At 41.7% G+C, this 27,129-nt stretch overlaps 1 protein-coding gene and 1 long non-coding RNA gene across 5 annotated transcripts; both read left to right on the forward strand.

The window, feature by feature from the left end:
* Positions 1–1,353: 1,353 nt before the first annotated feature.
* Positions 1,354–14,686, forward strand: THAP12 (THAP domain containing 12). Of its 4 annotated transcripts, XM_075491293.1 has the most exons (6): positions 1,354–1,637; positions 5,462–5,520; positions 8,515–8,635; positions 10,236–10,343; positions 11,363–11,399; positions 11,679–14,685. In XM_075491293.1, exons 3-6 carry the CDS (start codon positions 8,621–8,623, stop codon positions 13,625–13,627), a joined length of 2,109 nt encoding a protein of 702 aa, XP_075347408.1. In that variant the 5' UTR covers positions 1,354–1,637; positions 5,462–5,520; positions 8,515–8,620; the 3' UTR covers positions 13,628–14,685. The 4 variants fall into 4 exon arrangements, with proteins under 4 accessions (XP_075347408.1, XP_075347406.1, XP_075347407.1 ...); XM_075491291.1 differs by lacking the exon at positions 5,462–5,520; XM_075491292.1 differs by lacking the exons at positions 1,354–1,637; positions 5,462–5,520 and adding an exon at positions 5,532–5,671 and having other exon boundaries at positions 11,679–14,686.
* Positions 14,687–20,051: 5,365 nt separating this feature from the next.
* On the forward strand, positions 20,052–26,555 carry LOC142405050 (uncharacterized). Its single transcript, XR_012774041.1, has 4 exons — positions 20,052–20,406; positions 20,698–20,833; positions 23,109–23,238; positions 24,958–26,555. It is a non-coding gene; the product is annotated as an uncharacterized LOC142405050 (long non-coding RNA).
* Positions 26,556–27,129: the final 574 nt, after the last annotated feature.

Consider the following 27,129-nt stretch of genomic DNA (forward strand, 5'->3'; position numbering starts at 1 on the left):
AACTTCACACCGGCATTATGCAATCATGCTCCTAAACTATTACTGCAATTGAAAAATGATCCTGCTCTTTTTTGTGTTCCCTTGCATCAGCATGAACATTTATGCAATCTGCACAGCACATCAGATAGCAGTTACCTGAATTAAATCTAACCTAAATGAGTGTATTTTAAAAAGATTACTTATCTGAATAACACCCTTATACAGTTCACTGTATACAAATGCTGGCGATTGCCCAGTAAAGTGAAAGCAGTCAGGTGCAGCTAAACTTATCTTTAGCATTGGCTTAAATGACTACTCAGAACTACCTAAAAGGAATGAACTCAGCTGCATGCCCAAGTTAGAAAGCTGGCAAATAATTAAGACCAAATAAATTAATGTTGCTGAAATTAGTCCAATGAAATATGCTTTGAGTCTCCCTAGTTTGAAGGGCACTCGATGACAAGGCGTCCTCATAGAAAATACAGCTTTTGTCCTGCTCATACTAAACAAACAAGCTTCCAAATTTTGAAGCCAGCCAAATGGAATCAAATGAGTAATTTTTTTTTTGTTTCTTTCTTTATGCACTTTTTTGAAAAGACACATACGTTGGCTATTTCATATGTTTAGATTATGCTTCCTAAAGCCCAACATATCTCCACGTCAGGATGCTTTTTATGTGAGTTTAAAGATATATAAAAGATGTATCAAAGCTGAATTCTTACACCATAGCACTATCACACCTGAAACAATTATCACTTGCTATCAGCAGTTATAACTTTCAGAGCTGCTACAGTTACTCCCTCAAACTACCAGCAGGCCACATTTGGTGAGTGAGCCTTTTTCTTCTCCCAACTATCCAGTTTTCCTCTTCTCGTTTCTTTTTTCTAAGCTTTGTTTCATTTTTACCTATGACAAACCTGGCAAAGTCTTCACGCTAGGTATAATCCCTGTTTGATTACTTTATTGCTTAAAACACTCATGGTTTCTCTCAACATCCATCCGGGCTGTGGAGTAACATGTTCCTAAAAAGCAAAACAGAAGAAAATAGATAAGATAAAAAAAGTTATGACCTCATTCTACATGCTAAATTCGTTTTTAAGGTAAACATTCTCAATGTAGCACATACATATACGTTGATCTCCACCCTGCAGCGACCCAGCGGAAGACAGGCCGGCCCTGCCCAGCACCGCGTCTCTACGCATGCGCGGCGCCGCCGCCGCCGACCCGCGCGCGCTCAGCGAGGCGATTTCCCCCCCCGCCGCCACCGCCGCCGCCGGGGACGCATGCGCACCGCTCATCCGGGCCCCGCCGGCGCGGCGTGGCGCATGGGCACTCTCCCGCGGGCGGCCGGGCGCGGTGCATTGTGGGAAAGAGGCGGCTCTTGTCCCGGCGGAGGCTGGCGGTGAATCCTCCCGGCCGCTCACAGCAGTGTAGAGCCGCTTCCCCCCCCTCCTCCCTCCCTCCCCCCCATCCTCCTCCTCCTCCTCCTCCACCCCACATACACACCCCCCCCCCCTCCTCCCTCCGGCCCGCGGATTTAAAGGGGCAGCGGCGCCAAGCCGGGGGATCATGCCGAACTTCTGTGCGGCTCCCAACTGCACCCGCAAGAGCACCCAGTCCGACCTGGCCTTCTTCCGCTTCCCCCGGGACCCGGTCAGGTGAGACCCCAGCCGGGCACTGCCGGCGCCGCCTCAGGAAGGCGGCCCGCGCTGCAGAGGGGTGGGTTGGGGGGCGGGGGGGGCGCGCTCGCCTCTCCCCTCAGGCCCCGCCGGCCCGCAGCCCTCCGCTCCGCCTGAGGAGACACCGCGGCGGGGAGGCGCCTCCCTCCCTCCCCCTTCCCCCGCAAACCCCTCTCCGCGCCTCCTCACCTAGGCGGGGGGGCCGCCGCGGTACGGGACGGGGAGGGTGGGCGGCAGGCCGGGCGGGGAGGGGGTGTGAGGGCCGGCGGCCGCCTGGAGCTACCGGCTCTCCTGGCGGAGGCCGCGCGCTGTGGCGCCGGGGGGGCGGGGCTCCGCGGGACCCTCCGGCCTGCGGCGGGGAGGCGGGTGAGCGGTTGCGCATGCGCCGGCGCGGCCACCGTCTCCCCCCCCCCGGGAGGGCGCGTCTCCGTTGGGGCGGGGGGGCTCGTTGTGGGAGTGATGGTGACAGACGGCGGTGCTGCTCCGGGGGGTGGTGGGTGAGGGGCTGCCTGGCCCTGAGGGGAGTGAGGGGCTGCCTGGTTGTGGGGGGGGGGATGCTGGGGGTGTGAGGGGCTGCCTGGCTGTGAGGGGTGTTGGAGGGAGTGGGAGGGTGCCTGGCTGTGAGGGGAGTGGGGGGGCTGCCTGGTTGGGGGGGGATGCTGAGGGTGTGAGGGCCTGCCTGGCTGTGAGGGGTGTGAAGGAGTGCCTGGCTGTGAGGGACTGCCTGGCTGTGAGGGGTGTGGGAGGGTGTGAAGGGGTGCACATCTGTTAGGGGTGTGGGACAGCTATGGGATGTATGGCTGTTAGAGGTGTGAGGCAGCTGGAGGGGTGCAGGAGCAATGGGTTAAGGCAGGGGAGCCCCTGCATCGTGGGAAGCCCGCGCAGGGCCAGCGCTGGTTCAGGTGGTGGAAGTCTGTCAGTCGTACTGTGTGTACTGAGGTGATGTGGTGCTGGACGAGGTGTTTGCGAGACAAACAGGACACCGGTGTGACAGGCAGCTGTCACACGATTGCAAGGGTGGTTGGTGGGGAAGCAGCATGAGCAACAGTAGAAGTGATGGGATATTCAAGTTCCCGATGGGTGAAAAGCGGGGATGGTGCACTGGTAGAGCAAGAAGTGTGTGAGTGAGAGGCCATGGAAAATACCATGAAAAATAAATCATGCACTTAAATGTAGCAACCCCCATGTAGAAGCTCATCTTTAAATCTAGATAATGCTCTTAAAATAGTTTGATTTAACTTGCTCCTCACGATTTTGGAAGGTGCATAGGTGCTAGAGCAATACCAATTATCTCTCTCCTAACAGTAGGTAATTAAGGCTGAAATTTTTGACGATTTATACATAATATTTTCTTGCTTCCTTCATTGAAGCTGCTTGACCTGATTTTTGGAAAATTTCAATACCCATGGGAATTGTGGCTACGTACACAATGGCTTGTGGCTACAATTTTTTCTAAGAAAACAGTCCCCTGTAAGTGATTTCAAAGAAGATCGAAAAAGCTTGTATAGGTAGTAGCTGCTGCTTAAAGCCATGTTTTCAGATATGTCGTCACGCTCCCCTGGGTGAATGCAATGCCTTGCGTTAAAGCTAGGATAACCTGATGTCTTTCTGATGCCCGTACACTGCAAGGTTTTCTACTACGATTTTTATTATGTATGTTTATGCTTTTAATGAAAACTGAAATCGAAATGGTTGGTTGCCTGCTCTTACCCTTTCATTTGTGTGATTCACTCCTAGTGTTGTCTCTTTACACCCTCTGGCCTGTGAGAGCCGCAGGTTCTTAAGCAGTCAAAGGAATGACTGCAGTTTGTGTGGAACTGAAGAGATTTGGTGCTGTCTGAACCTCAGTCTTAATTTGTAAGGAGTCCATGCTGTAAAGTCTGAGTCATGTCAAGTTGTGCAAAATTAGTCAATACGTGACAGTTTATTGTATGAAGAAAATACCCCCTTCAGTTTATATTTTTCTATTGAAAGACATTTTGAATGAATGTTTTCCATGGTAGCAATACAGAGGAATATAAAAAAATGTGCAATTAATTAAACAATGCACTAGTTTTAAAGATTTTTTTTTAAACTGTATTTTGGAATTAGACTACTACTACTTTTAACCACCATTTGTGGAAGTTTAGAAATAAAAAGCTTTTGAAAAAAACAATGTGTGTCAGTGAGTTGAACAGTATCGTTGTATGGATATTTCTTTTGCCAACATTAAAGTGGATTGCAAGCATGGCTTTAGGAAGCATGTACTGGCTTACATTTCTACAGTGTGTGAGTAAGTATGCTTTCTGAGTGCATGACTGCTTCGTAATCCCTTTGAAGTAGTTCAGGCTAATACAATTAATGTTCTTGTAACAGAATAGTAGCAAATAGAGTTAAAATTGACCCTGAAGGATCATCTAGACCTTTCCACTGTCCAAAGGAAGGATAAGCTATACCTAAACTGTTTCTAGCGTCTTTGTCATGCTCTTAAAAACATGCAGTGACAAAGATTACAGTCTCTTTAAGTTCTCTACAAGTTTTTTCCCCCCAATATTCTACACCTTTCTCATTCAAACCTATGTTAAAATGTCCAAAGTTGATCATATATTCTGTTTTAACAACAGCATTTAAAGATTGATAAATCCATGCAAACTTCTGGCTTTGTAGACTGGAGGATGTTAGTGGTTTATTCTCGGGTTTGAACTACAGCAGTCATCTGCAGCTGTAAATGACAATGTGTTGCTTGTACTGCTTGCTGTCATAGAAACCTCTTTACCGTTATAGGTCAAACTGGTCTGGCAAGCAGAGTACTTTATGCCAAAAATGTGTTGTTTGCACTTGGCAGCTTACAGTGAGAAAGTTGAGTATAACAGCGTTAGAATACATCTTTAAAAATAAATCTTAATTTGAAAAAAAAAAATAATTGGTGAGAAGTACATAGTCCCAGGTAAATTGTCTCTACTACCTTACTGCTTTCAGTTTTTCCACAATAACTGAATAATTGCCTTTATGTTTTCCCAATTCAGTGCTAAGCAGTTCCAGTTAGACATTCCAAGTCTGATCTTTCAAGCGTTAGCAAGTCTGTGAGAGCTAACCTGTTAGTTAAGACCAGCTTCATTTATTGTCACTACCTGAGAAAACGAGAAGGGATGCACAGATTAGACTTTGAAAAAGAACCAGCTGCGTTTAATGGACGGTATGTAGTCTTTTCATATCAGACATTAAAGTAAATAGCCTCTTTACCCTAATAAGGATGCGTATTTTATAGTCTTACACAGTCTAGGCAGTGATCTCCACAGTAAGATCTGTCTGTTTAACCCTCATCTGTGCTTCTGACTCTGTTTGTCATGGTGGTTTGAGTTAAGGTGAGGTGTGAGTATTTAGAACAAAATACTTCTTAAGCAAAGAGATGCTATTCTGCTGCAGTTGGCCAATATTGAGGTAACGTAAATGTGTTACACTCTATCCACATCTAAATAAAATGCCATTTGAGCTTCCATGAGATGTCAGCAGATCTCTGAAAATGTAAGGTTTGTGACTGAAGAAAGCCTTCTTAAAAGCTCATGTGTGATACCTAAGCAGTGGTGTAATATATTGCATTGAAATGGCTTTTAATTTGTGCCAAATATTTTGCAACTAAAGCACTTGTGCAACAGTATACAGTGTGCGTTAGTTGAATGCTAAAAAACTGGAGAAAATTTTATATGTAATTTTATTCTAAAACATTTTTAATTGCTGCTTGGATAATACCATGTAGAGCTATGTTGGGTGATTTCAGGGGTCTGACCTCCTTTTTCTTTGTTCTTCCGTTCCTCATTCCTCAGAGGGAGTTCCTTTTGGAGCCAAACTTGTAGCAAGACTGAAGGGCTGAATTCAGACTCAGGTGGAGTTTGCATGTTTGAGTCCAGTCACATAACCTGCACCATCTCCCTCTAGTCCTGTAGATACCTGAGAAAACATCAGCGCTCCAGCCTTTGCCAGTGGAGTTTCCTAGATGCCTAGAGCTCCGGTTACTGATCCGCTGCTCCGATGGGGTGAGGAGCTTGGCGCCTGTGTCTGATCAGGATCCGCAAACTGGGGCTCTGCGTGCTAAGGGCTTCTTTTGGATTGTGTGCCCAGACGGTGTTGACTTCAGCACAAAAGGCAGCGGCCGCATCCACTTTTATGTAACTGCCAAAGAAGTTGGGAAGGGGGAGGAATACTGGGTGGTTAATTTAATCTTTGTGAGACTCATTTCCCAAGTAAGTCCCCTCTGAAGAGTTCGTGGTATCTTTTGCCATCACGCATTCCTCTGGTCTGGTCCCTAGCTATTACTAGTATCTACTTAACTTGTTCTCTGGTTGGCAGCAACATTGGAGGTGAAAGGATTCAGGCTGATTTTTGTCTGTCTTTGACAACTGTGTGCCAGTTCTAGATGCACCACTGCCAGTTCTAGATGCTGCCACCGATTTGTCCCCGTGTGGTTGCCAGGAGGTGATTCAGAGGAGTTACCCTAATGTGAGGAGCTCTGACTTTGCTCCCTGGCAGTCTTCCTCGGCTTCTCTGAGTCACTGAGAGAGGCAGGTAAGACCACGAGGGTCAGGCTCTTCCTTTGGATACCCCTCTGGACTGAAACCCTCCGCAGTAACTGTAGGATGCTCATCAGCCTTTGTGACAGCCCGATGCGATCACCTTTCATGAGTTATTTAGCAATCAGCACCCACTCAGAAAGTATGAGAGCCAGTTTCAATATAATCCATATGCTAAAGATCTCCCGTGTAAAAAGACCGTGTTTATACCATTTGGTTAAATGAAGAACCCTCTCCTGTTCTCGTGTTGGCATGATTGCACTGTCCAGGCAAGAGGATCTGTGGTGCCAAAAAACTGAGCAAGAAACGATATTTTTTTCTTACTGTTATTTTAAGTCATTATTAAGAATACTATGTCTAGATCTACGAGAGCAATATTAGAAATTATTCCTGTTTTACAGCACTTGCTGTCACTGTTATTTTGATATTTTGCATGAATGAAAAATTAAGATGCACAAATGGTTCAGCCAGCAGAGATCAGAATCGAAGATTCCCCCCTTTCATCTTCAGTCACCCTTTATTGCACTCAGTAAAAGTAGAGGTGATGGTGAATCCACTCAGAGCTGTGGATTTCCTCATTAGAGCTGCCGCCAAAACATCTGGCAAGACAGCCTTCATCCCTAAATTGTTGAATAATCACTAATTATTGTTCTCCCTCCTTGCTCCTGTGAGCAATAATTCTGTGTTTGCAGTCAAAAATAATAATAAAATTGCTTTCTTGTAACTTCTAGCTGTTTCTTGGGTCGGGACCCATCTTTTTAATTTAGGAATAAAAAAGATTTAAAGCCTTTTGGTTTTAAGTGGACCAAGTAATTTTCTCTACTTTCATGAATTTCAGCAATGATTGGGTTGTGGGGAGATCTCCCCCACTTTGCCCTACTGAAATAGTAGACTCTTCATGTAACTTCTCTGTGTAGGTGCCTGGAACTTTATGGACATTGCCAACATGTACCAATTCAAAAAAATCCAACACAACACTTTAAAATAAGAGTCCACATTGAAAAGTATGTAGCAAAGTGATGGACTGTAAAGTAAAATAAGTCAGTGAGACTGTAGTGAAAGTTCTTTCTCCTTTTTGGTGTAGAATTATTGTGATATTACTGTAATTCTTTATAATGTAGTTGTCTCTGGTGTTCTTGAGTTTGTCTGGGGAAGGATTTACCCTATGAAGAATGGGACCTTGTGTAACCACTCCGTACAGTTAGAATAATGAACACATCATCAGTTGTGTTAATGTGAGGGTTTTTAGTCATCTGCATTGTATGTTTTCCACTCTCTGTTTACTTACGTGCTGTTGTAAATTGGTGGCTCTGTGATGCCATGAGGTGTAAGCAAGTGCATTAAAATAATACTGCTTCGCAGGATTATTTTTGCAGAAAGGAAATGACCTTTTTTTTTTAAAACTTTTAAATACAGAGATATCAATAGCTGCTGGAGTCTTGCTAATTTTTATATACACATATATTTACTGCACAAATAAAATAGCAGATGAGTTTTACTGGAGTAGCTGTGCAGAATCAGTCTATGCATGTTGCTCAAAAATCCATAGCAAGAAAGTGATTGCATAGACCCCGTTGGGGGATAAACAAGCTGACTAATGCATTTGCATCAATTACTGCAAGTGTTTTACTAATCGGAGAAAATAGTATCTTGCATATCTAAAAGGAGCCCTATTAGTAGGGGAGATGTTTCTTTACCTTTGTGTTGTATCTCGGAGAACTAATCCAAAGCAGAAGTAAATGTTGTGAAAATATGCATCTAACAAAAAATCACTTCAGGCGTGTGAGCACTGTCTGTAGAATGATTGCTTTTTTTATTATTTCCCTTTTCAAAAATCTGTTCTAAACTCCCCAATGACCGCAATAAATAAGAAAACTGCTGTATTTTGGAGGGAGGCGGAGAAGACAACTATTTTAATAGCTGCCTTCAAAAGCTTTATGACTTTAGTCTACAGGCACATCTCTTTCTTTTTTAACTTTTCTTTTTAAGATTAAATTCTTCAGAATTAAATGGTCAATTTTCATAAGCACCTGTGTTACAATCTGTTGTGCGTGTGAGACAAAGGCAAGAATGTATAAATTAAGGGAAAAGATTCCTGAATTTACTGGGGCGGTGTTAAGTGGTGAGCAAAAGGAGAAAAACAAATTTTCAAAAAGATTCGATGGTACATTACAACGGAAGGTGTACAGAACTTTCCTTAGCCTTGCATGAAGGGCAGGGCTCACTGCACTCCGATTTTGAGTACTGTTTGAAATTGTAGGGGATTTTGATTTCTCTTAAAACTAGCTAATTCTTTTGCTTACGTGCAGATGTCAAAGATGGGTAGAGAACTGTCGAAGGGCAGATTTAGAAGATAAAACTCCAGATCAACTCAACAAGCATTACAGATTGTGTGCTAAACATTTTGAGACTTCTATGATATGTAGAAGTGTAAGTAAACCCAAGCATTTGTTTATTGCATCTTGCAAAATGTGACTAACGTTTTTCATCAGAATGCTGCATTTTAATCTTTGATCTCCAGGGTAACTGGTGTCTGGGAAAATTAATCTCTTGGTCTTAATTGAGATCATTGTCATGGTCCAGGGCACAGCACAGACTTGCAGATGTTGGCACAAAGGATGAGGTGGAAATGAGCAGTTGGGGAAGCGAAAAGCAGAGCTGCTCCTGCTGGTTTAATATGTTTGTGGAGCCCTGGTCTTCACCGCAGTTCTTTCCTCATGCAAAGCAATGCTCATTTTGTTTATTGTCACTAGATGTTACAACATTATATAAATTTATTGGGAGTAAGTATGTAAGTTTACATACCTCTAATTTGTTTAAAATCATTAATGTGCTGTTACTGAAGTGCGTACATGATGTGATTCAGTTAAATTACGCTCTGTTGTGGCCAAAAGATTTAAATATTCTTTGCATCTGACAAGCTTTTGGTTCCTGTTATATTTTATCCAGTTAAAATCATGGCACTGTTTCCTGTTAATGAAATAATAGCTTTCAATTCTTCTTGTTAACATTGATAATGTTGATTTTAACAGCTTACATAACAGTAGGAAATGGTGAATTTGGGGCTTTGTATCAAGTTTTAATTTCCAGGCTGAATTTTACATTGATACATAGGCAAAATTGGTCCTTTAGTTATGATGGATAATTAACATACTCAGGTCAGACTTTGAGCTCCTGGTGGTATTACACATGACAGGGTCTGTGATTAGCCAGCAGCCCAGAAACAAACCAACAAATGAATGTTGGAAGTAATTCTGAATCTGAAAGGAAGCTTGATGAAACTCAGTTTGTTTAAAATGTATTTCAGTCTAATGGCAGTTATAAACATAATCAGTTAAAATTCTGTACTTACTGGAAATTAGCCAGTTTAGATGACCTAAGTTTACAATATGTCCAAATATAAAATTTTACTTAAAATATTTTTCTTTCACTGCTAGAAACGTTTGCATGACCATCTAGAAGTCTGTTCTTCCTCCTGCTTATTTGAGAGATACATTTTCCTTCGATACAATCTTTCAAGCTAGTTTTTTGTGGAATTCATAAGTCTACATAAAGAAGCGGTTGAACATTTTTGTTGTGAAAATGGTTATGTGATTGTTTCTAGAATTGTGAAATAAGTGATAAAAACCAAGGCTCAACAGTAACAAAAGGTTTCCTTTCTGATGCATAGATGTCTTTTTATCCAGAAAAAGAAAATCATAATATTACGGTATTAATTATTGCATCTGGGATCTTTGATGTGAAGATAACAGTGAAGAAAAAGCATTTGTGGTTTGGGTTGGGGTAGTGGGTTTTTTTTTAAATATCTCTCTTCTCATTGTCAATGTTCGCTTGATACCCCAAAATGTGAATTGCATAGCATAGCTTTCTCTTTGTTTTAAAACATCAGAAAGTGAAAATACTTTTTTAAAAAAGTAAGAAAAAAGAAAAGGAGGGGAGGCATGGCATCTAAAATTCTGGGGGCTTTTTGTGCACACACAGTGAGGACTTCCCAAAGATATCCCTAATCTTTATGTCGGTCTTCTTCCAGAGCCCTTACAGAACAGTTTTACGGGATAATGCTGTGCCAACTATATTTGATCTTACAAGTCACTTGAACAATCCCCACAGCAGACATAGGAAAAGGATAAAAGAGCTGGTAAGTTTTTCATATAAGATTTTTTTTTTAAAATATTAAAACAATAAAGGCAAGTAAGTTCATGTGAGACTTTTGTATAAAAGTGTCAAATAATATTTAGCACTTGAGTGTTTGCATTTTCTGTACTGCCTATTCTAGTATCTTTTTGTTGGATATAAGTTAAATGCCCAAATAATATGTTGATAAAAAATTTACCTACTAAGGAGGGTTTAATGAAATAATCCATAAAATTAAATGTGTTGATCCGGAGCTGATTCTGTCTTCCAAAGAAAGTGCATAGCTTCCTTTTTCTTGTTATTACAGCACTAACTGGATATAACTTATGCGTAGTACCCTGAAATTCTTGCTACGTATTGATAGTGATCTTCAGTTCACCCATTTAACTTTTGAAGTCTGCACCAGTTCAGACATGCTTGTTTTAGCTTATCATTCTGAAAAGATGATCCATGTATAAATGCAAGGTCAAGCAGTTTTTTGTGGAATTGTGTTGGTATCTCTTGTGTCATTTATAGAAAAAGTGTCTCTAGGTCTCTGTGGTTACAAGTATACTAACGATTAAGAGGAATTCAACTCCTAAACTCTGCTTATATGTTGGAAAGTTACAGACAATTTCTACATATTTCTTCATGAGTTTGAGTCTGTTTATTGACTGAAAATAAGAGTTAAAGATGGTTCTGTCTACTGGCAGTGCGTGTTCATATTGAAACAGAATTCTTTAATGGAATCTATTTACTTATAATTGTAAAATACACATTGAACAAACTCCTAATACAAGTATGGGAATCTTAGCAGTAGTAGCAAACTATTCTCCTGTAGTTAGTAGATACGTGTCGTGGCAGCAATAAACTACCTGAAGAAACCTCCTTCTCTTGGACCTTCTAGCACTTTTGGGTAAATATTAACTCTCTTAAAATGGTCTCATCTACAATATTTGTATCTGATCTTGATGTGTTTTAACATTTTAAGGTTATGTGCTAGACATTATCATCAATATAAGTTTGTTTTTTTTTTTTTTAAAGAGTGAAGATGAAATAAGAACACTGAAGCAACAAAAGAGTAAGTGGGCAAAATAATTGAGTTCATTTTGTTTACTAAGGCTGACAAGGTAATGCAGGACATATATAAACTGTAAGTTTATATATATCAGGAGGATAACTGAGTTCCTGCTTGATTCAAACAGCCAGTCTAAACTCTTACCGAAATACTCATTCACTTTTAAATTGGAAGCATTCTTCTCTGGACTCCAGTAACTTAAACGTAATGGGGATAGGAGGGGAAAGCAAATGTTATGTTTTATTTGTTACTTTGACACTTACAGTATTTTACATTTTGTAGTTGATGAAGCTTTTGAACGGGAACAGGCAACGCAAGAATTGAATGAAAACAATGAACAAAATACTGTCTCAGAGGAAGGAGGGGAAGAACAAGAGGAAAAAGTTGTCCCCTTAACACTGGAAGAAAGAGAAAACAAGGATTACCTTAAGTCTTTGTTTGAAATTTTGATCCTAATGGGTAAACAAAATATTCCTTTGGATGGACATAGTGTTGATGAGCTTCCAGAAGGCATTTTTACTTCAGATAACTTTCAGGCTCTACTGGAATATAGAATAAATGCTGGAGATGAAGTTCTAAGGAAACGATTTGAGATGACTGCAGTCAATCTTGAGTATTGTTCGAAAACTCAGCAGAAACAAATGCTTGAGATCTGTGAAAGCTGTGTTAGAGAAGAGACACTGAGGGAAGTAAGAGACTCGCACTTCTTTTCTATTGTCACTGATGAAGTAGTAGACATAGCGGGAGAGGAACATTTGCCGGTGTTGGTGAGATTTGTTGATGATTCTCATAATCTAAGGGAAGAATTCATAGGGTTTTTACCTTACGAGGCTGATCCCGAAATTTTAGCTGTAAAGTTCCACACGACTATTACTGAAAAGTGGGGTCTAAACATGGAGTACTGTCGAGGTCAAGCCTACATCGTTTCCAGTGGGTTTGCTTCTAAAATGAAAGTTGTGGCTACAAGACTCTTGGAAAAGTATCCACAAGCTGTGTATACGCTGTGTTCCTCTTGTGCCTTAAATGTTTGGCTGGCAAAATCTGTTCCTGTTGTTGGTGTTTCCATTGCATTAGGAACAATTGAAGAAGTTTGCTGTCTTTTTAATCAGTCTCCGCAATTACTAGTAGAACTGGACAACACAATTTCTGTTCTTTTTCAGAACAATGAGGAGAAGGGTAACGAGCTGAAGGAGATCTGCCGTTCTCAGTGGACAGGCAGGCATGATACTTTTGAGGTTTTAGTGGACCTCATGCAAGCACTGGTACTGTGCTTGGATGCGGTAAGCAGCGACTCATCCGTCAGGTGGAACAACTTTATTGCTGGTCGAGCGTTTGTACTTTCAAGTGCATTAACAGATTTTGACTTCATTGTCACTATTGTAATTCTGAAAAACGTTTTGTCTTTTACAAGAGCATTTGGGAAAAATCTCCAAGGACAGACGTCAGATGTGTTCTTTGCAGCTAGCAGCTTAACAGCAGTGTTGCATTCTCTGAATGAAGTGATGGAGAATATTGAAGTTTACCATGAATTTTGGTTTGAGGAAGCAACAAATTTGGCTACAAAACTGGATGTACAAATTAAACTCCCAGGAAAATTTCGCAGGGCACAACAAGGTAACTTGGACTCTGAGGTAACATCAGAAAATTACTACAAGGAAATCCTTAGTGTCCCCACAGTGGAGCATATTATTCAAGAATTAAAAGATATATTCTCAGAACAACATTTAAAAGCTCTTAAGTGTTTATCGTTGGTGCCCTCAGTCATGGGGCAGCTCAAATTCAATACGTCTGAGGAGCATCACGCTGACATGTACAAAAATGACTTGCCTAATCCAGACACACTTTCTGCTGAGCTTCATTGTTGGAGAATCAAGTGGAAGCACAGAGGAAAAGATATTGAACTTCCAGCTACTATTTATGAAGCACTTCACTTGCCTGACATAAAGTTTTTCCCTAATGTTTATGCACTGCTTAAAGTCTTGTGCATACTTCCAGTGATGAAGGTGGAGAATGAAAAATATGAAATAGGACGAAAGCGCTTAAAGGCATACCTGAAAAACACCTTGACAGAGCAAAGGTCAAGCAACCTAGCTTTGCTGAACATAAACTTTGATATAAAACATGACTTAGATTTAATGGTGGACACCTACATTAAACTCTATCCAGATAAAGTGGAATTTCAAGAAGACTTTGTTCCCTCAAACAACTCTGAAGTAACAGAAGATGCTTAATTTTTTAAGCTCTAACCAATCCGTTGAAACAGCTTTTTCTTAATTAAGTTTCAACGCTAAGAAAAAAACCTGTGAAATCTGTAAAATCACTGCAGTTGTATTTCCATTTTAGGTCTCGGACTGAAGAAGCTGTGGTCAGTGACCCAAATTATGTTTTGTTAGTCTGCATTAAATGTGTTATGCGAACAAAACCAAGCCTGAAAATAAGCCCGTGCTCTTGGCAGAGGTGCTTTTTGCATCTGATTGACTTATCTAGGTGCTCGTTTACTTTATTGCATCTTGGAAAAAGTACATTGTGATTGTAGATCTGATGGGGCTGTTACATATTTGCTCGTGAATTAGGATAAGAAAAAACCCCCTCAAAATGTTAAAAAGAGTATAATCCATTTTAGTTCTGTTACTTAGGATTTTATTCTTTTTGAAACCTTTAAAAAAAAAAATCTTTGATGTATATTTAATTGGCATTTTGGAGAGTGGATGCAGCTATTGCACGATCCCCGTGCTGTGGACTGTTCTCGGTGTAAAGTGAATGTTAGTGGTATAGAGGTACGTTTACGGTTTCATTGGAAGAGTCAACCTCTTTAATCTCTTGATGACTGTTTACATTCCTTTGTGTAAGACACAAATTTTTTTTTTTCTTTAGGCTTTTAACAGGCATGGCAGGAGTATTGAAATTCCTAAAAGACACTAAAAACTTAAAATTTATTCCACAAACATTTAAACTTGTTTGTTCTATCCTGACTCTGACACAAACCCATGCATCTTATTGTCTGTTTATTTGTAAACTCACCCAGGAAAGATTAAAATAAGAGTTTGTTGTTTGTCTAGAAGTAAGATTGAAAATATTGCTGTTATTTTTGGCAAGAATGAAACATTTTTGTACAGTTTATTGCAATTTAAAATAAAATGTGAATTGCTTTTTACATAGTATTGAATTTCTTAGTAAAGCTGTGCCTCTTTGAGAATGTGTGTTCTTTTGTAAGGTACCTTTTAGTTTTGGCAATTTTTTTCTCCTTTGTTTTTGCAGTTCTAGTGAGTGGCATTGTCTCAAGACACAGGTGACTGTGTAATAGCACTTCTGATCTGTATGTTCTGCTGAAGGTTTTTTAAAGTATTTTGAGATAGCACTAAATATACAGTGCTTTTAATTGCCAAGTTCTGTCTAACTGAAGTGGGTGGAAATAGGTTAAATTTGAAACGGTTGAAAAGTTAAGTTTTGCAGCTATCCTGACGCATGCCAATTTTGCAACTTATTTACAGTTGTCCTTTTATGTACTTTCCAGTTGTAGTGGGAAAGAGCCCCAGCAACAGAAAATTGAATGATTGTACAGACTATGACAAATATAGTTCTTAATGTTTTAATGCAGTCAAACAATAAGAATAAATTTGAAAAAACCCCACCTTTACTAAGTAAGCTTAGATACTGAAGTGGCTGTGTACATCTTAAGAAATGCTTTCAGGAGCTTTTATTTACATTGGAGTAGTAAAAATTACTCTCAAAAAGTATTATCTTTTCTTTCCACTGCTATTTGTATATGCTTTCTGGCACGCTTTCATGTTAATGCAGTTGTTCCCTTGATCAGTAAAAAGTGTTCTAGCTAATAGCTTGCTCTGTTCCTCTGAATATAGGAAAATAGCCCAAATCTGTGTTAATGCTATTAAAAAAAAAAAAAAAGGCATTTTTTAATTAGAAGTCATATGGAAAATTGTCTTTTTTTAAAAGAAGATCTCAATTACAATTGTAATAAAATAAATAAATAAACAATCTTTCCCATCCTGGGAATGTCTTGTGAGTTCCCCTGCTAAACACGGCAATGCGAGGTGGTCGGACCTCTGAGATTGTGAGCCCCATATCAATAAAGTCAGGTTGGATGAGCCCAGGCTTACGGGCATAATTGGAGAAGGAAAATTGATACCCAGCACCATATAATTGGCCAAAAGAGCTGAAGACTACTTTCTGACTGTGTGAATGAGATCTTTTGGACCGATGTACTGAGACAAATTGAGGAAGGAAAATGCAGTAAAACACTCCTTCAGCTACTGAAGTGTCTTCTGGAGCTCAGCTGAGACATACAGTTGTGACTAGCATTGCTAATTAGCTGGCTCCAAGAGCCTTGATTGCTTGGTGTGCTTGATTGTTGCACAGCCTTTCACAGAGATGCTTAGATTGTCTGTAATTAATCAGAAGCTCCTTATTTAGCCTATTTGAATTGTCCTGTTGGTGAGGAGTGCCTCATTATTTTTAGGCACATCAGTGCATCACTTAGGAACCTGTAGCAGGTAATCTGAATAGCGATGGTTTGGCAGGATGTGGAGGAGCAGAGGAGTAGCAGATTGCAATGGTACGTACCTCTTTAACTTAAGATATTTGTGTGGAGGAAAACCATTTACTGAAACTATAGTGGCTCCCATCTTATTTCTGGGGGCGCAGAGAAAGGATGCGACTGAAGTGGAATCCAGTAATATAAGTTTAAAGAGAACACTATTGCTAGAGCAGGTCAGAGACTGACAGAAAAGTGTCTGAAAATGGGACAAATAATCACTGAAGATAAATTTTGATTCAATTTTTTTTAACAGAGTCTTCAGACAGGAAATTGTCATCTTAAATATCCTGCCAATTCAGGGCAGTATATATTTCCAAGGTGTATCTGAGGTATTTACCTTGCTTTGGCCTGGCTTTTTGGCACATTGTATGTAATGGAGCAATATGTCTGTTTAAATTATTTTAAGTATCACTGCTGAGAAATTAATGTATTTTAGTGAAAGTGGATTTTCCTTGGCTGCTCAGCTGATTGTGTTTTGTGAAAGTGATGCTTGTCTTAAGAATATACACATGCACATTTTCCCATGCACAGAGTTCCTGTTAAAAATCACTATTACTTCTTTGAAAAGTGGCATGTAGCTTTCTGTCTCCTGTAGTGTTATTTCTGTCACTGGCTGCAGAAATCCTGTAGCTGTTTGGCTGCTGAGGTTCTGCTGTAAAGAAGCAGAGGACCAGAACCACTTAAATATTCTGGGTGCAGCTATCCTGTTCCCCCCCCCCGTGCTCTGTTTCTGTGAAACACTGCAAATCTCAGAGTTGCCAGAAACATCCCAATTACTTTAAGAAGATGAAAATAAATCTCTTTACTGGATCTGTTTCAAGAAACAGTTGCTAACCTCGAATAACAATAGGTGTTATCCCAAAGCAGGCTTAACATTCAATAATTTCCAGACCTCTAATGCTCTCTACTTTCCCTAAGGAAAACAGTTCTTACAAAAACCAGCAGTCTCCCTAACGTTTTGCCTATGTATAAGTAGTGAAGCATCAGCAAAAAAAAAAAGGAGTTGGAAATTGTAGACAGATCTATAGCAATTTGAAAATACGTGCATGTTCATTATAAGGTTTCTTTACTTTGCAAAATAACGCTGTTAATCAAATAGAATTCAATGTGCATGTTCCATAATGCAGTAATTGTTCATTTTATTATTGCCATAGTTGTCCAATGTTTCTATTAATTTATTTTCATGTAGCAAGCTTGCTTTTTTCTTAAAACCATGCCTGTTTGCCTTCTGTTTTAGCTGGCAAGGTAGTTATTCCTGGAAGTCTCCTTGAAGGCGGAAGTCTTCCTGGAAGTCTGGAAGTTATTCCTGGAAGTCTCCTTTGTATCAAAAATAGCGTGGCCAGCAGGACTAGGGAAGTGATTGTGCCCCTGTACTCGGCACTGGTGAGACCGCACCTCAAATCCTGTGTTCAGTTTTGGGCCCCTCACTACAAGAGAGACCTTGAGGTGCTGGAGCGTGTCCAGAGAAGGGCAACGGAGCTGGTGAAGGGTCTGGAGCACAAGGCTGATGGGGAGTGGCTGAGGGACCTCGGGTTGTTCAGCCTGGAGAAAAGGAGGCTGAGGGGAGACCTCATCGCTCTCTACAGCTGCCTGAAAGGAGGGTGTAGAGAGGTGGGGTCGGTCTCTTCTCCCAGGTAACAAGTGATAGGACAAGAGGAAATGGCCTCAAGTTGAGCCAGGGGAGGTTTAGACTGGATATTAGGAAATTTTTCTTCACTGAAAGGGTTATCAAGCATTGGAAGAGGCTGCCCAGGGAAGTGGTGGAGTTGCCATCCCTGGAGGTATTTAAAGGACGTTTGGATGAGGTGCTTAGGGACATGGTGTAGTGGTGGGCTTGGTAGTGTTAGGTTTATGGTTGGACTCGATGATCTTAAAGGTCTTTTCCAACCTATACGATTCTGTGATTCTGTGAAGGCAAGGCAGGTACTAGTAAAGTTTGTTCAGTGAGATTGAAGGGAAGCAGTGCAGCAGTGATGGAACAGATGCCCACGTCGTCCCCTATTCCTCTGGTTTGTAGTGTCCCAAGTTAAATATGTCAGCTAAACTGTCTGTGTGACTGCCCGTGTGATCTTACGGTAGATGATGCTCTTGCATTGCAGTGGTTACTGCGTGTTTTGCCTAAGGGTTCCCAATGACCCTGCACGCGTATTAATTGACATCAAAACTCGAGGAATAAATCAGTTTCCTAGTTGTAGAACTTGGCATACAGACTAAAGGATGGCTTTTACCATCCCCCAAAGCCACCCGTGCTATCTACAGACCTCCCACAAACCCTTACGCATTCATGACCACTTGTTCCACCAACAGCGATGCTATAACAGAACATTTGTGGGCCAACATAGGATCCTTCTTGCCAAGAAGCTGTGCTGTAAGCCTCCCAGCATACCATATGGAATCCAGACTAGAGCATAGGCTACACCTGCAGCAGCTAGAGGAGAGGGGCCTGTTACAGCTCTGCCTTTACTAAAAGATACTGAGCAATGCTGATTTACATTTAAAAATTGAGATCCCCGTGAAAGGCAGGGATGGAGGCAGTTCAGCACATCTGCCAATAGTTCAGGTGTCTCATGGCATCTGTCACTGAGAGGTGGCTGCTGTGTCTCTGATCATCTGTGACGGTCTACAGTCAGAGCTGGGACTACACACACAACTGCTAGAGCCTGAAAATGCAGCTTCTGTCACCTCTTCAGCCAGCGAATGTCTGAGGATCTGGGGAAACGACTGTCTTTCCTTGCTTCTGGAAGAACCTCTAGAAGGTCTACTCAGCAAGACACCACCTCTGGCATTGCCCACAAGCCTCAGTGGGGTTTTCTAGCAGGTAGATTCTGTCAACCAAGAGACTTTGTGTCCTGTTGATGGTAGATGCTGGTGTTTGAGGGGAAGAACTTAGCAGCAGCACCTTGCTTTTTTGTCCTGTCTTACTCCCAGAGCAGGAGACCTTCAAGCTTCATGGCTGCTTCCTAGGGAAGCAGCAGGGCACTTCTGTATAGTTAGCACTTGTTAACTTGGTGAAGGAAAGGTGTTTATGAGCTATTGGGAAGGAGGGGTCATGGGTTTGGGTCATGAAGGAAGCAGGAGAGAGGGGTGTGGAGATATGAGAGAGCTGGTCAATGTTGGTAGTGTGATGCTCCAAGCCTGCATACTATATAAGCCCAGAGCTAAGCTCAGATGGGGCCCTGGTCTTCTTCTCCATCCCCGTCTGCCAGGCTGCAGTGATGGCAGGCTGAGCAGACACAGCCTGGAGGGCTTTGTGCTGCTGACAGAATGGGTCCCTCGCAGAAAGCGTGGAGGAGGCAGGCGGCTGCGAGTGCTGGGGAGGTTGGACCCGCGTCCATCCCTGTGGGTCCACCATCGTGCAGGCAGCCAACTAAAGGCACACTTGACCTCCTTCCTAAACTGGAGGACTTAACAAGTTGAAGCTGAATCATCTGTTTTATTAAATCAGAGGCCACTTCAAGGACTGCAGCCCAATTATGCCACATGTTGTGCATACCCTGAAAAGAGCATTCATGGAGAAATAGGATCCATATGGGCAGATCCTTACTGGTGAGCACGTCCCGCTGAAGAACAGCCTTGGGTATCTGCCTGCAGAGATCGGGCTTCGTAGGATTCAGGCCTTAACTCTTAATTTATAGTGTTGAACAGCTGTCAAGAAGAGGGAGGGATGTGTAGGAGGTACAGTATAAAGTGAACGGCGCTGCGACATGCATTTCCCCCCCAAGGAGTGAGGCTGCTGCCTTCGCCTTGGTGTGAGGCTCCGTGCTCCAGGAATGAGCAGGAATATCACGCTCTGGCCCAAATTCCTCCCTGGAGGAAAGAGACTGATGATATCATTGTTGGAGTTGTTTGGACATCATAAAGGTACTTACTGAAATGAGAAAAATATGGTTTTAATTCCTTTTTTAATAATAAAAAAGTAACGGAAAGCTACGAGTGCCAGGAACCTCACTGAGAAAAAGAGTCTTTGCACCCTGGAGAACTTCTCTTTGCCTAATGAATAAGCGCTTCTAGGTCACTTGTTGGTTCATTTTTTCTGTGTATATATATGTATATAAAGTATGCAAAGCCAGATGAAGTTACTTGTTTGTCTTGCAGATGTCAACTTTGCTGAGCAATGCTTTGATTAAGCAGCAGCACACCACAGTGAAAGGCACATGGCTTATTCCTGGGAGACTTTGTTCACACAGGATACAGCTCCTCCTGCACCATCTACCCAAGCATGCAACTGTTATATGAACAAAATACATGAGCCTAAACACACGCTAATTATCAGACAGGTTCCACTCCGCTCTGAAAAGATTAAGTGGAAGTATGCAACAGAGCATTGACTTTTAAGACTTTTCAACTTCACCGTACAAAACTACATCTTCCAAATCAACGCCGTGCATAAGGCAGGGTACCCTGTTCAGCGTCTGCAGAGATGGCAGAAAGCTTGAAGGAATTACTGCTTGGCAGGTGAGCAGACCTCTCTCCATTTAGCAGTTCTTATAAACTTTAATCCTGTAAGTGTATCATCGTTGCAGAAGGTGTGTTTATTGAGAAACCTGTGGCTTCGGTATGGGTTTTGGCATATGTTAAGGCACCCTTCTGCGTTATTATAAAAGCTGGATTGGGAAAGTACTTGTAATGGATACAATTTGACATCAGGTATTTCTGTATTTTCCAGACTATTTCACATTCTCATTCTAACAACGGGGATAATGGAACAGATTCGCAACTCTAATCCTGACTCTTTGCACCTTTCAGGCAGGACAGTACAGCTAGAGCCTGGATGTAGTTGCCCATCTGAGAGTGCACCATTGCTCCTGGGAAACTCTTCAAGGGGAAAAAAATTGCTGAAAATGCTGATGCAGCCATTTTCTGCACTATTTGCTTCTCCAAGGTATGTTTAAGGTACTGCACACCTTGCTGTTACATGGTCCTTCAGGTCTCCCAGCACTGATATGGAAAGAGCTTCAAGGAGAACAGGTCTTTTTCCAGAGCTGGGTGCTATTTTTCTGCCCCAGTATGGCCTATAGTTTTGTGCCTAGCTTGCTGTGCTCTAAGGTCATGCTTTTCAAAGGTCAGTGTTCTTGGATGCCTGTATTTTATATTTCTCAATTGAAGATGCATTGAAAGGCTGTGATTTTTAGAAAGTGTTTAGCATTACTCCTCTCTGTGGAAAGGAGCTTTAAAGCAGTGTCAAGCTGGGCATACACAGTTAAAGGCACTAAAATGCACAGATTTTTAAAATCTCAGTCTAGGAACAAAATTCAGTATCCGAGTAGAGCACTGGGGCTGTATTGTTCAGCTACCTTGGTATTACATTGCATTCCCCAGGTGGCTTTCAGTAGATCCTGTGACAATGAAATCTTTCTAAACAATTCTAAAATTTGCCTTTTTTGATACATCCCCTCATTTTAATTGTGGTTTGGAGAACAGAAAAAATCCACTGTATTCCATTTCTGCTATTAAATATTATACGTGCTATATTTTTTTTCTACTTTACTCCATTTACTTTCCCCTTCCCAAATTCAGCCCAACAGTCCTTCACTTTTTTTGTCTGCAAAGTTGCATTCTCTTCTCAATTCGAGTTCACATGTTAGTCATTGCTCCTGATCTTTATGAGACTCCTTTCTATTCTGACCAGGACATATTTGCAAGATGTATCGGGTTACTTTTACTGTTTAAACAAACAAAGCCACTCGTTTCCTCACTCCTGTTTCTCCCCCATCCTAAAATGCTGCTTTTATGGATCCCAACTGTAGAAAAGCAGCAGGTTCCTCTTCAGTTTTCTTCAAATACCAGTATTCTTCAAATATTAAATAAAGATTTGTGCTTTCCTTCTGTAACCTTGGCTATGCAGGGAGCCCAGCCAAGGGAACTACCCTTACAGTCTTCAGCAAAAAGGTGACCTTAAAACAGCTCAAACTGATGAAAAAAGTTTCTGGGCTTTACACTGGAGTGTCCCCTAAGTGAATGCTCAGGTGTGAGTGCAGGAACAACCCTTACTACAGTATTGTGTATTAGTTGGTAATCTACAATCCTAAATAGCATAACCCCCAAGGGATGCTTTACCCACTGACTGTAGCAACGTGTACAGTTAGGATGCACTTGGAACAGCTGCTTATTCTGCTTACCCTTTCTTGGGTTGATCAGCTTGTTGTTGATTAAGTTAAATACATAGCAAGCCATCACAGATGGCTAAGAAGTTGCAACATTTCTACTGTTTCTTTCATCACAGATCAAGAAAGTTATGAGATGTGATGGTCACATAAGCGGTCAATTGCTGAGCATGCTTAGCGGAAGGTGTTCTAGCGATGAGGATTTGGGTTAGATACCGGACTGTATGGATCCATACTCTGCTGTTGGATCAGGTCATAGGGATCCACACACTTTGCTGTTTGCACTTCTTTGTCTTCTCTGCACTGACTCTCAGCTTTTAAAATATTGATTTGTATCATCATGTCCCACTCCCTCCTGCTCTGCATGAATGGTAAATCTTGCTGATCATGGTCTGCTCTGATGTCAGGGCTCTAGTCTTTGCAGGCAGACTTCACCCTGTGCTTTGCCCATGCTCCAAGCAGACTGGGAACCAGGAACCCGCAGTTGAAAGCAGGACCAGTGCACCCTCCTGCAGATAAGGAGATGGCTCCAGATGGCTAGGGACACAGGTGGACTCACTTTCTTTTGTATGACCATGTAGATATAATCACGGATATTCATATGACCCCCATTTCTGGAGTATTCTCTGTGTCGTTGATCTATTTATTTTCATAAAATCTCTGGGATATAAGGCCCAGTTATCAGATATCTGAAGTGATTATGGCCTCCATCTGGTCACATGAAAAGTTTGCAGTGAATCAGGACACTATATCAAGGTCTCCCAAAGCCCTGCCTAGTGCTATAAAACAATGTCTCTAGCCCAGGAGACTTAGATATGACATAATGAGAGACAGCAGAAACAAGACAAGCAATACTTAAAGAGAAGGGGTAGCAGGGGCAAGTTAGTTTGGGATAAGTGAACGTACAGTTCACGGTATTCATAAAAGGTAAGAAGACAGCCTCTCCTAATATCAGTATCCATTTGGATTCACGCTTTGTCAGCAGTGGACAAGGAAGGATCACCAGCAGAGGAAGACTCTTAGAAGCTCATTCCATGTGCTTTTGGTTTTTAGGCATCTTCTTCTCCCATAACAGCACCGTCTCCTCTTGCAGTGACAGCAGTTTATGCACGGTTCCACTTCTCATGTTCCTCTTCACGCAGAAACTCGCACCCCGAGGCTGAGCATCTCTGCAGAAGAGAAGGTGGGAACAGGTTGGAGACAGGAGCGTGGGTGTAGGGAAGGAGCATAGGTTGGTAACATCCATTCAGAATATTAAATATCCACAGCTGACTCAGAAGCCTACCTCCTGTGTTTATCTAATTACAAAAAATTAATATAGTAATTTCTTCATTTCCAGCAAATCAGTATTTCCTGAAGTATTGTGATACTTTCCCTGAGCTGAGCAGAGCTCCACTAGGATTTTCATTTACAGACAATTTGGTAATATCTTATTACAGGTAAGACTTGTGCTAGGTCAGATAAAAATGTGTCTTGCATTCCTTGCTTGTCCCAGAGCTGCTGCACAGTAGATACTTTCAATGTGCTAAAGGCATAAAGAGTTATGAGTATGCAGTTTTGGAAATTTTTTTTAGGGATTTTTGAATATATCCTTTACAGAACATAGCCTTTACAGAGTAATCACTTCTCCTGGGCTGGGAAGGAATTTGGGAACAGAGCTATAAAATAATTGGTATTTTTGATTCAACAATAATCCTGAATAATAAAAAAGATATCTTTTAAATAAACAGTCATAATCTGTCATGAAACATAATTTTATAAATTTTTAATCCTCTCAAGATTAAGTTGAAGACAAATTAAGACAAACTTGTGTGGTTAGATATCATCAAAATAAAATATTTCATCTTAAAAACAGTTTCATTAATCCTGAATGAACCATGCAGGAAAACAGAGCAATTCACAGATCATTTTCCCAGTTTACAGAAAGTTTCAGTTGAAAAACTTGGATGAATACTATATAAAATCATATATCTGCATCACCCCAATCCACCTCATTTTCATAATAGATAAAGGCATTAGAGCGAGTGCACAGCTGAGCAGTAGCAAAAGCAAATCTTTTGTCTAGGGTTGGGGTTTTTTGCTTACTTTTATAGAGAAGTAACAAGTGTTACTGTAGCAGGGTGAGAGGAAGAACAGTTTTGGTATTTGAACAACCTGGCATTCCTTTTCCACATGGAATAAAAATATGTGTTGTATTACAGAACAGTCTCCTTAGACCTGACATTCTTATGTTTCCTTCCTGTATTAAAAAAGCGCAAAGAAGCAGCAAACCCATATACTAGGAAAAAAGATGGCAGTAACAATTTCTCACTAGGAATGCAATGAGGGCAAATAAACTTTGATTTCCACACAGGTGAGATCCGAGGTAAATGCAAAATGATTGTGTACGTGCAAATCTCCTGGAGTCCTTCAGATCAGTGTGTTTCAGAACAGACTTTCCAGGTACTGCAGTTAAATCTTGAAAAGTTGTTCTGGAAAGTTTTCCGACATTTATGATTCAGTACGAGCTCAGCAGAACTAAGCGGGAAATTGTGGCTTTTTCTGTGCTCTCAGCACTTCACTATACTTGTGTCTAATACGCAAGAATGATGTTCGTATGTTCATTGTGTGATAGTATTTCATTGCCACTTCTTCATACACGACTCGTCTCAAGCGTTTGGCTAACTGTTCCTGAGCATGCAAACTCACATTGCCACGTAGGGAATTCAAATGAAGCCCTCGCTTTGTAACGAAGATTTTAATGCTCAAGAACAGTTGTTCCTACAAGTGTTTGAAAAGGACACCTATTTTGCAGCAACCTCTGAAGTACGCCAGGCACTGCACAGGTGTGGTGCTTGGAGGCCAAAGAGAGCAGTGATGTGTTTGACAGCTCTAGCTCTTTCTTCGTTTTATTTTCTTTCAGGAATAAACTGTGCCCGTATGCCATTGTGGATGAAAAATTACCGGTGATTCCCTTTGTTCTTTGCAAAGTCTCATCACACAGGATCACGGTAAGACGTCAAAACAGAGATGGGGACTGCTGGTGTGACTTCGGCTGCTCCATAGAGAGCTGCCAATAACTCGCAGAGCTTGGCTCCCTCTCCCTGTGCAAGCAGAGATGGGGCATGACTTACACATCCATTCCCATGTCCTCCACCCGTGCCCAGCATGGTGGTGGCAAAGTAGGAGAGGTTTACCAAGAGGGTACCAGCTCCCTTGCACTGCCGTGAAGACGTCTCCCATCCTCCTTGACTCTCTGTCCGTGGTAGGAGGTCCTCCAGGTCTCCAAATGAGTGAAACCCCTGTCTCCAGCTGCATATCCAGCCACCTCATGAACATACGACATCATGTGATGGATACGGCAGACTGGCTGAACATGCTGGCCTGGCAGTGACTGCCGCTAAGCTGCCACTGAAGGACATGTCTTCTGGAAGTGGTTTCCCTCAGCCAGGCAGGATGCCATCACCTGCCTGCACCATCTCAGCGTGGGAGAGCGGACCCAACGCTGTGCTGCTGGTGTAGGAGAGGACGCACCACAGCAGGAGGACATGGAAGGACCAAAGGAGTGAATGTCGTATGCGGTTTGCGCTATTCCTTCTAGTTTTTTTTCCCCATTACCTTCTCAACAGCAGTTAGATGTTTAAGTGCAGGATTTTGTTGCAGTAGGAATGGTCACAGGGAACTTCAGCAGAGCCCTCCCCTGTTTTTGTTTTATCTCCTAAACTGCCAGGATCCCAATTTATGTGTGGCTTTTTCCATAATGCACTCCAGCAGAGTTACTTTGATCCTGCCCAGTGGAAGGATGGCCCACAGACCTCAAAATCTGTTTGCTCAGGTGTGTGTCCATTTTTTCTTGCACAAAACCCTTCATTTCTCAGTATTTTTTTTTTTTTTTTTAAGGAGAAAGATTAGTCAAGTGAATTTCCACAACAGGTTTTATTTGGCTCCAAGTTCAACTTTATTGTGGTGCTGCTGCTGCTCCTTTTATTTTCCTTCTACAGGGTGGTTGTGACAGGTTGGAGCACCTAATTTGTGCAAGCAGACAGCCCAGAAAATAAGAAAAATGCAACAGCTGGAGAAATCCAGCTCCGAAGGCTGGAATGGTTTCCTCGTGCAGTTTTCTCCAAATCACAGCTAAGAAGGGGCACGGCTCGCTGAGAAAATGTGTGCCCTGTGAAATAAAAGGATTAGGAAACCACTTTATAGCTTGTGAGATTTATGGTTTCAGAACAAATGGCTGTAGTTCACTTGGCCTGCAGCTCTAAAGGAGGCCAAAACAAACTGCTTTAAAGCTTTGGTTCAAAAGGCAGGCTCAGATCCGCCGTTACATGGGTCTTTGTAAATGATGGGAATACTGGAAAGAGTCTTGTGTGTCCTGCAGCACCTCTAAGCTACCACTTTATGTTGCCTGAATGCGGTAATATTGAAAGGCAAATTTGTTCCAAATGTCCCAACACAGTGGAAGTGTCAACCTGGAAACCCAGTGATGGAGCTGAGATTTTAAAAAAATATATCATGGGAAAGAGTGCAGAGGAAATGTGTGATGCGACCTTTTTTCTGTCTCTCGGAGAAATGCAAGCACAAGGCATGGCATCACCTTGCTCTGTTGAAGGGAAGAATTGAAGTTGTTTTGGGATTGGCAGAGCCAAAAAAGCTTCATTTAATCTTGATTTGTGTCTCCAAGGGGAGCTGCCCTGTGTGGATTCTCTGATGTCTGATAAAGGGTGAGCCCCACATCCATCTATTTCCTATAGTGAGGGGAACGTAAGGGTCTCTGTCTCTTGTAGCTCTGCAGGACCTGTCTTCCTTCCCCATATTTGTATGAAATTGGCCAGTTGGTTCAAAGGTACTAGTGGAAAGCTTGATAAGCTCACACAAATACCCCAGCACAATTACAGGGGTTTTTTAATCCTTTTTCTTTCAGAAACTGGGCTAAAAATATCAAGTCAAAGAATAACATATGTAAGAGCACACAGAACTGTTAATGCCATTTCTGTCTGGCAACTTAGTATATTCTAGCAGACAAAGAGGGTAATTAATTTACTCTTTTCTATTGAAAAGCCAGGTATATTAGGATTCTTTTTGCCTTTAAACG

Source organism: Mycteria americana, chromosome 1 (genome assembly GCF_035582795.1).
Source record: "Mycteria americana isolate JAX WOST 10 ecotype Jacksonville Zoo and Gardens chromosome 1, USCA_MyAme_1.0, whole genome shotgun sequence".
Taxonomy (NCBI): Eukaryota; Metazoa; Chordata; class Aves; order Ciconiiformes; family Ciconiidae; genus Mycteria; species Mycteria americana.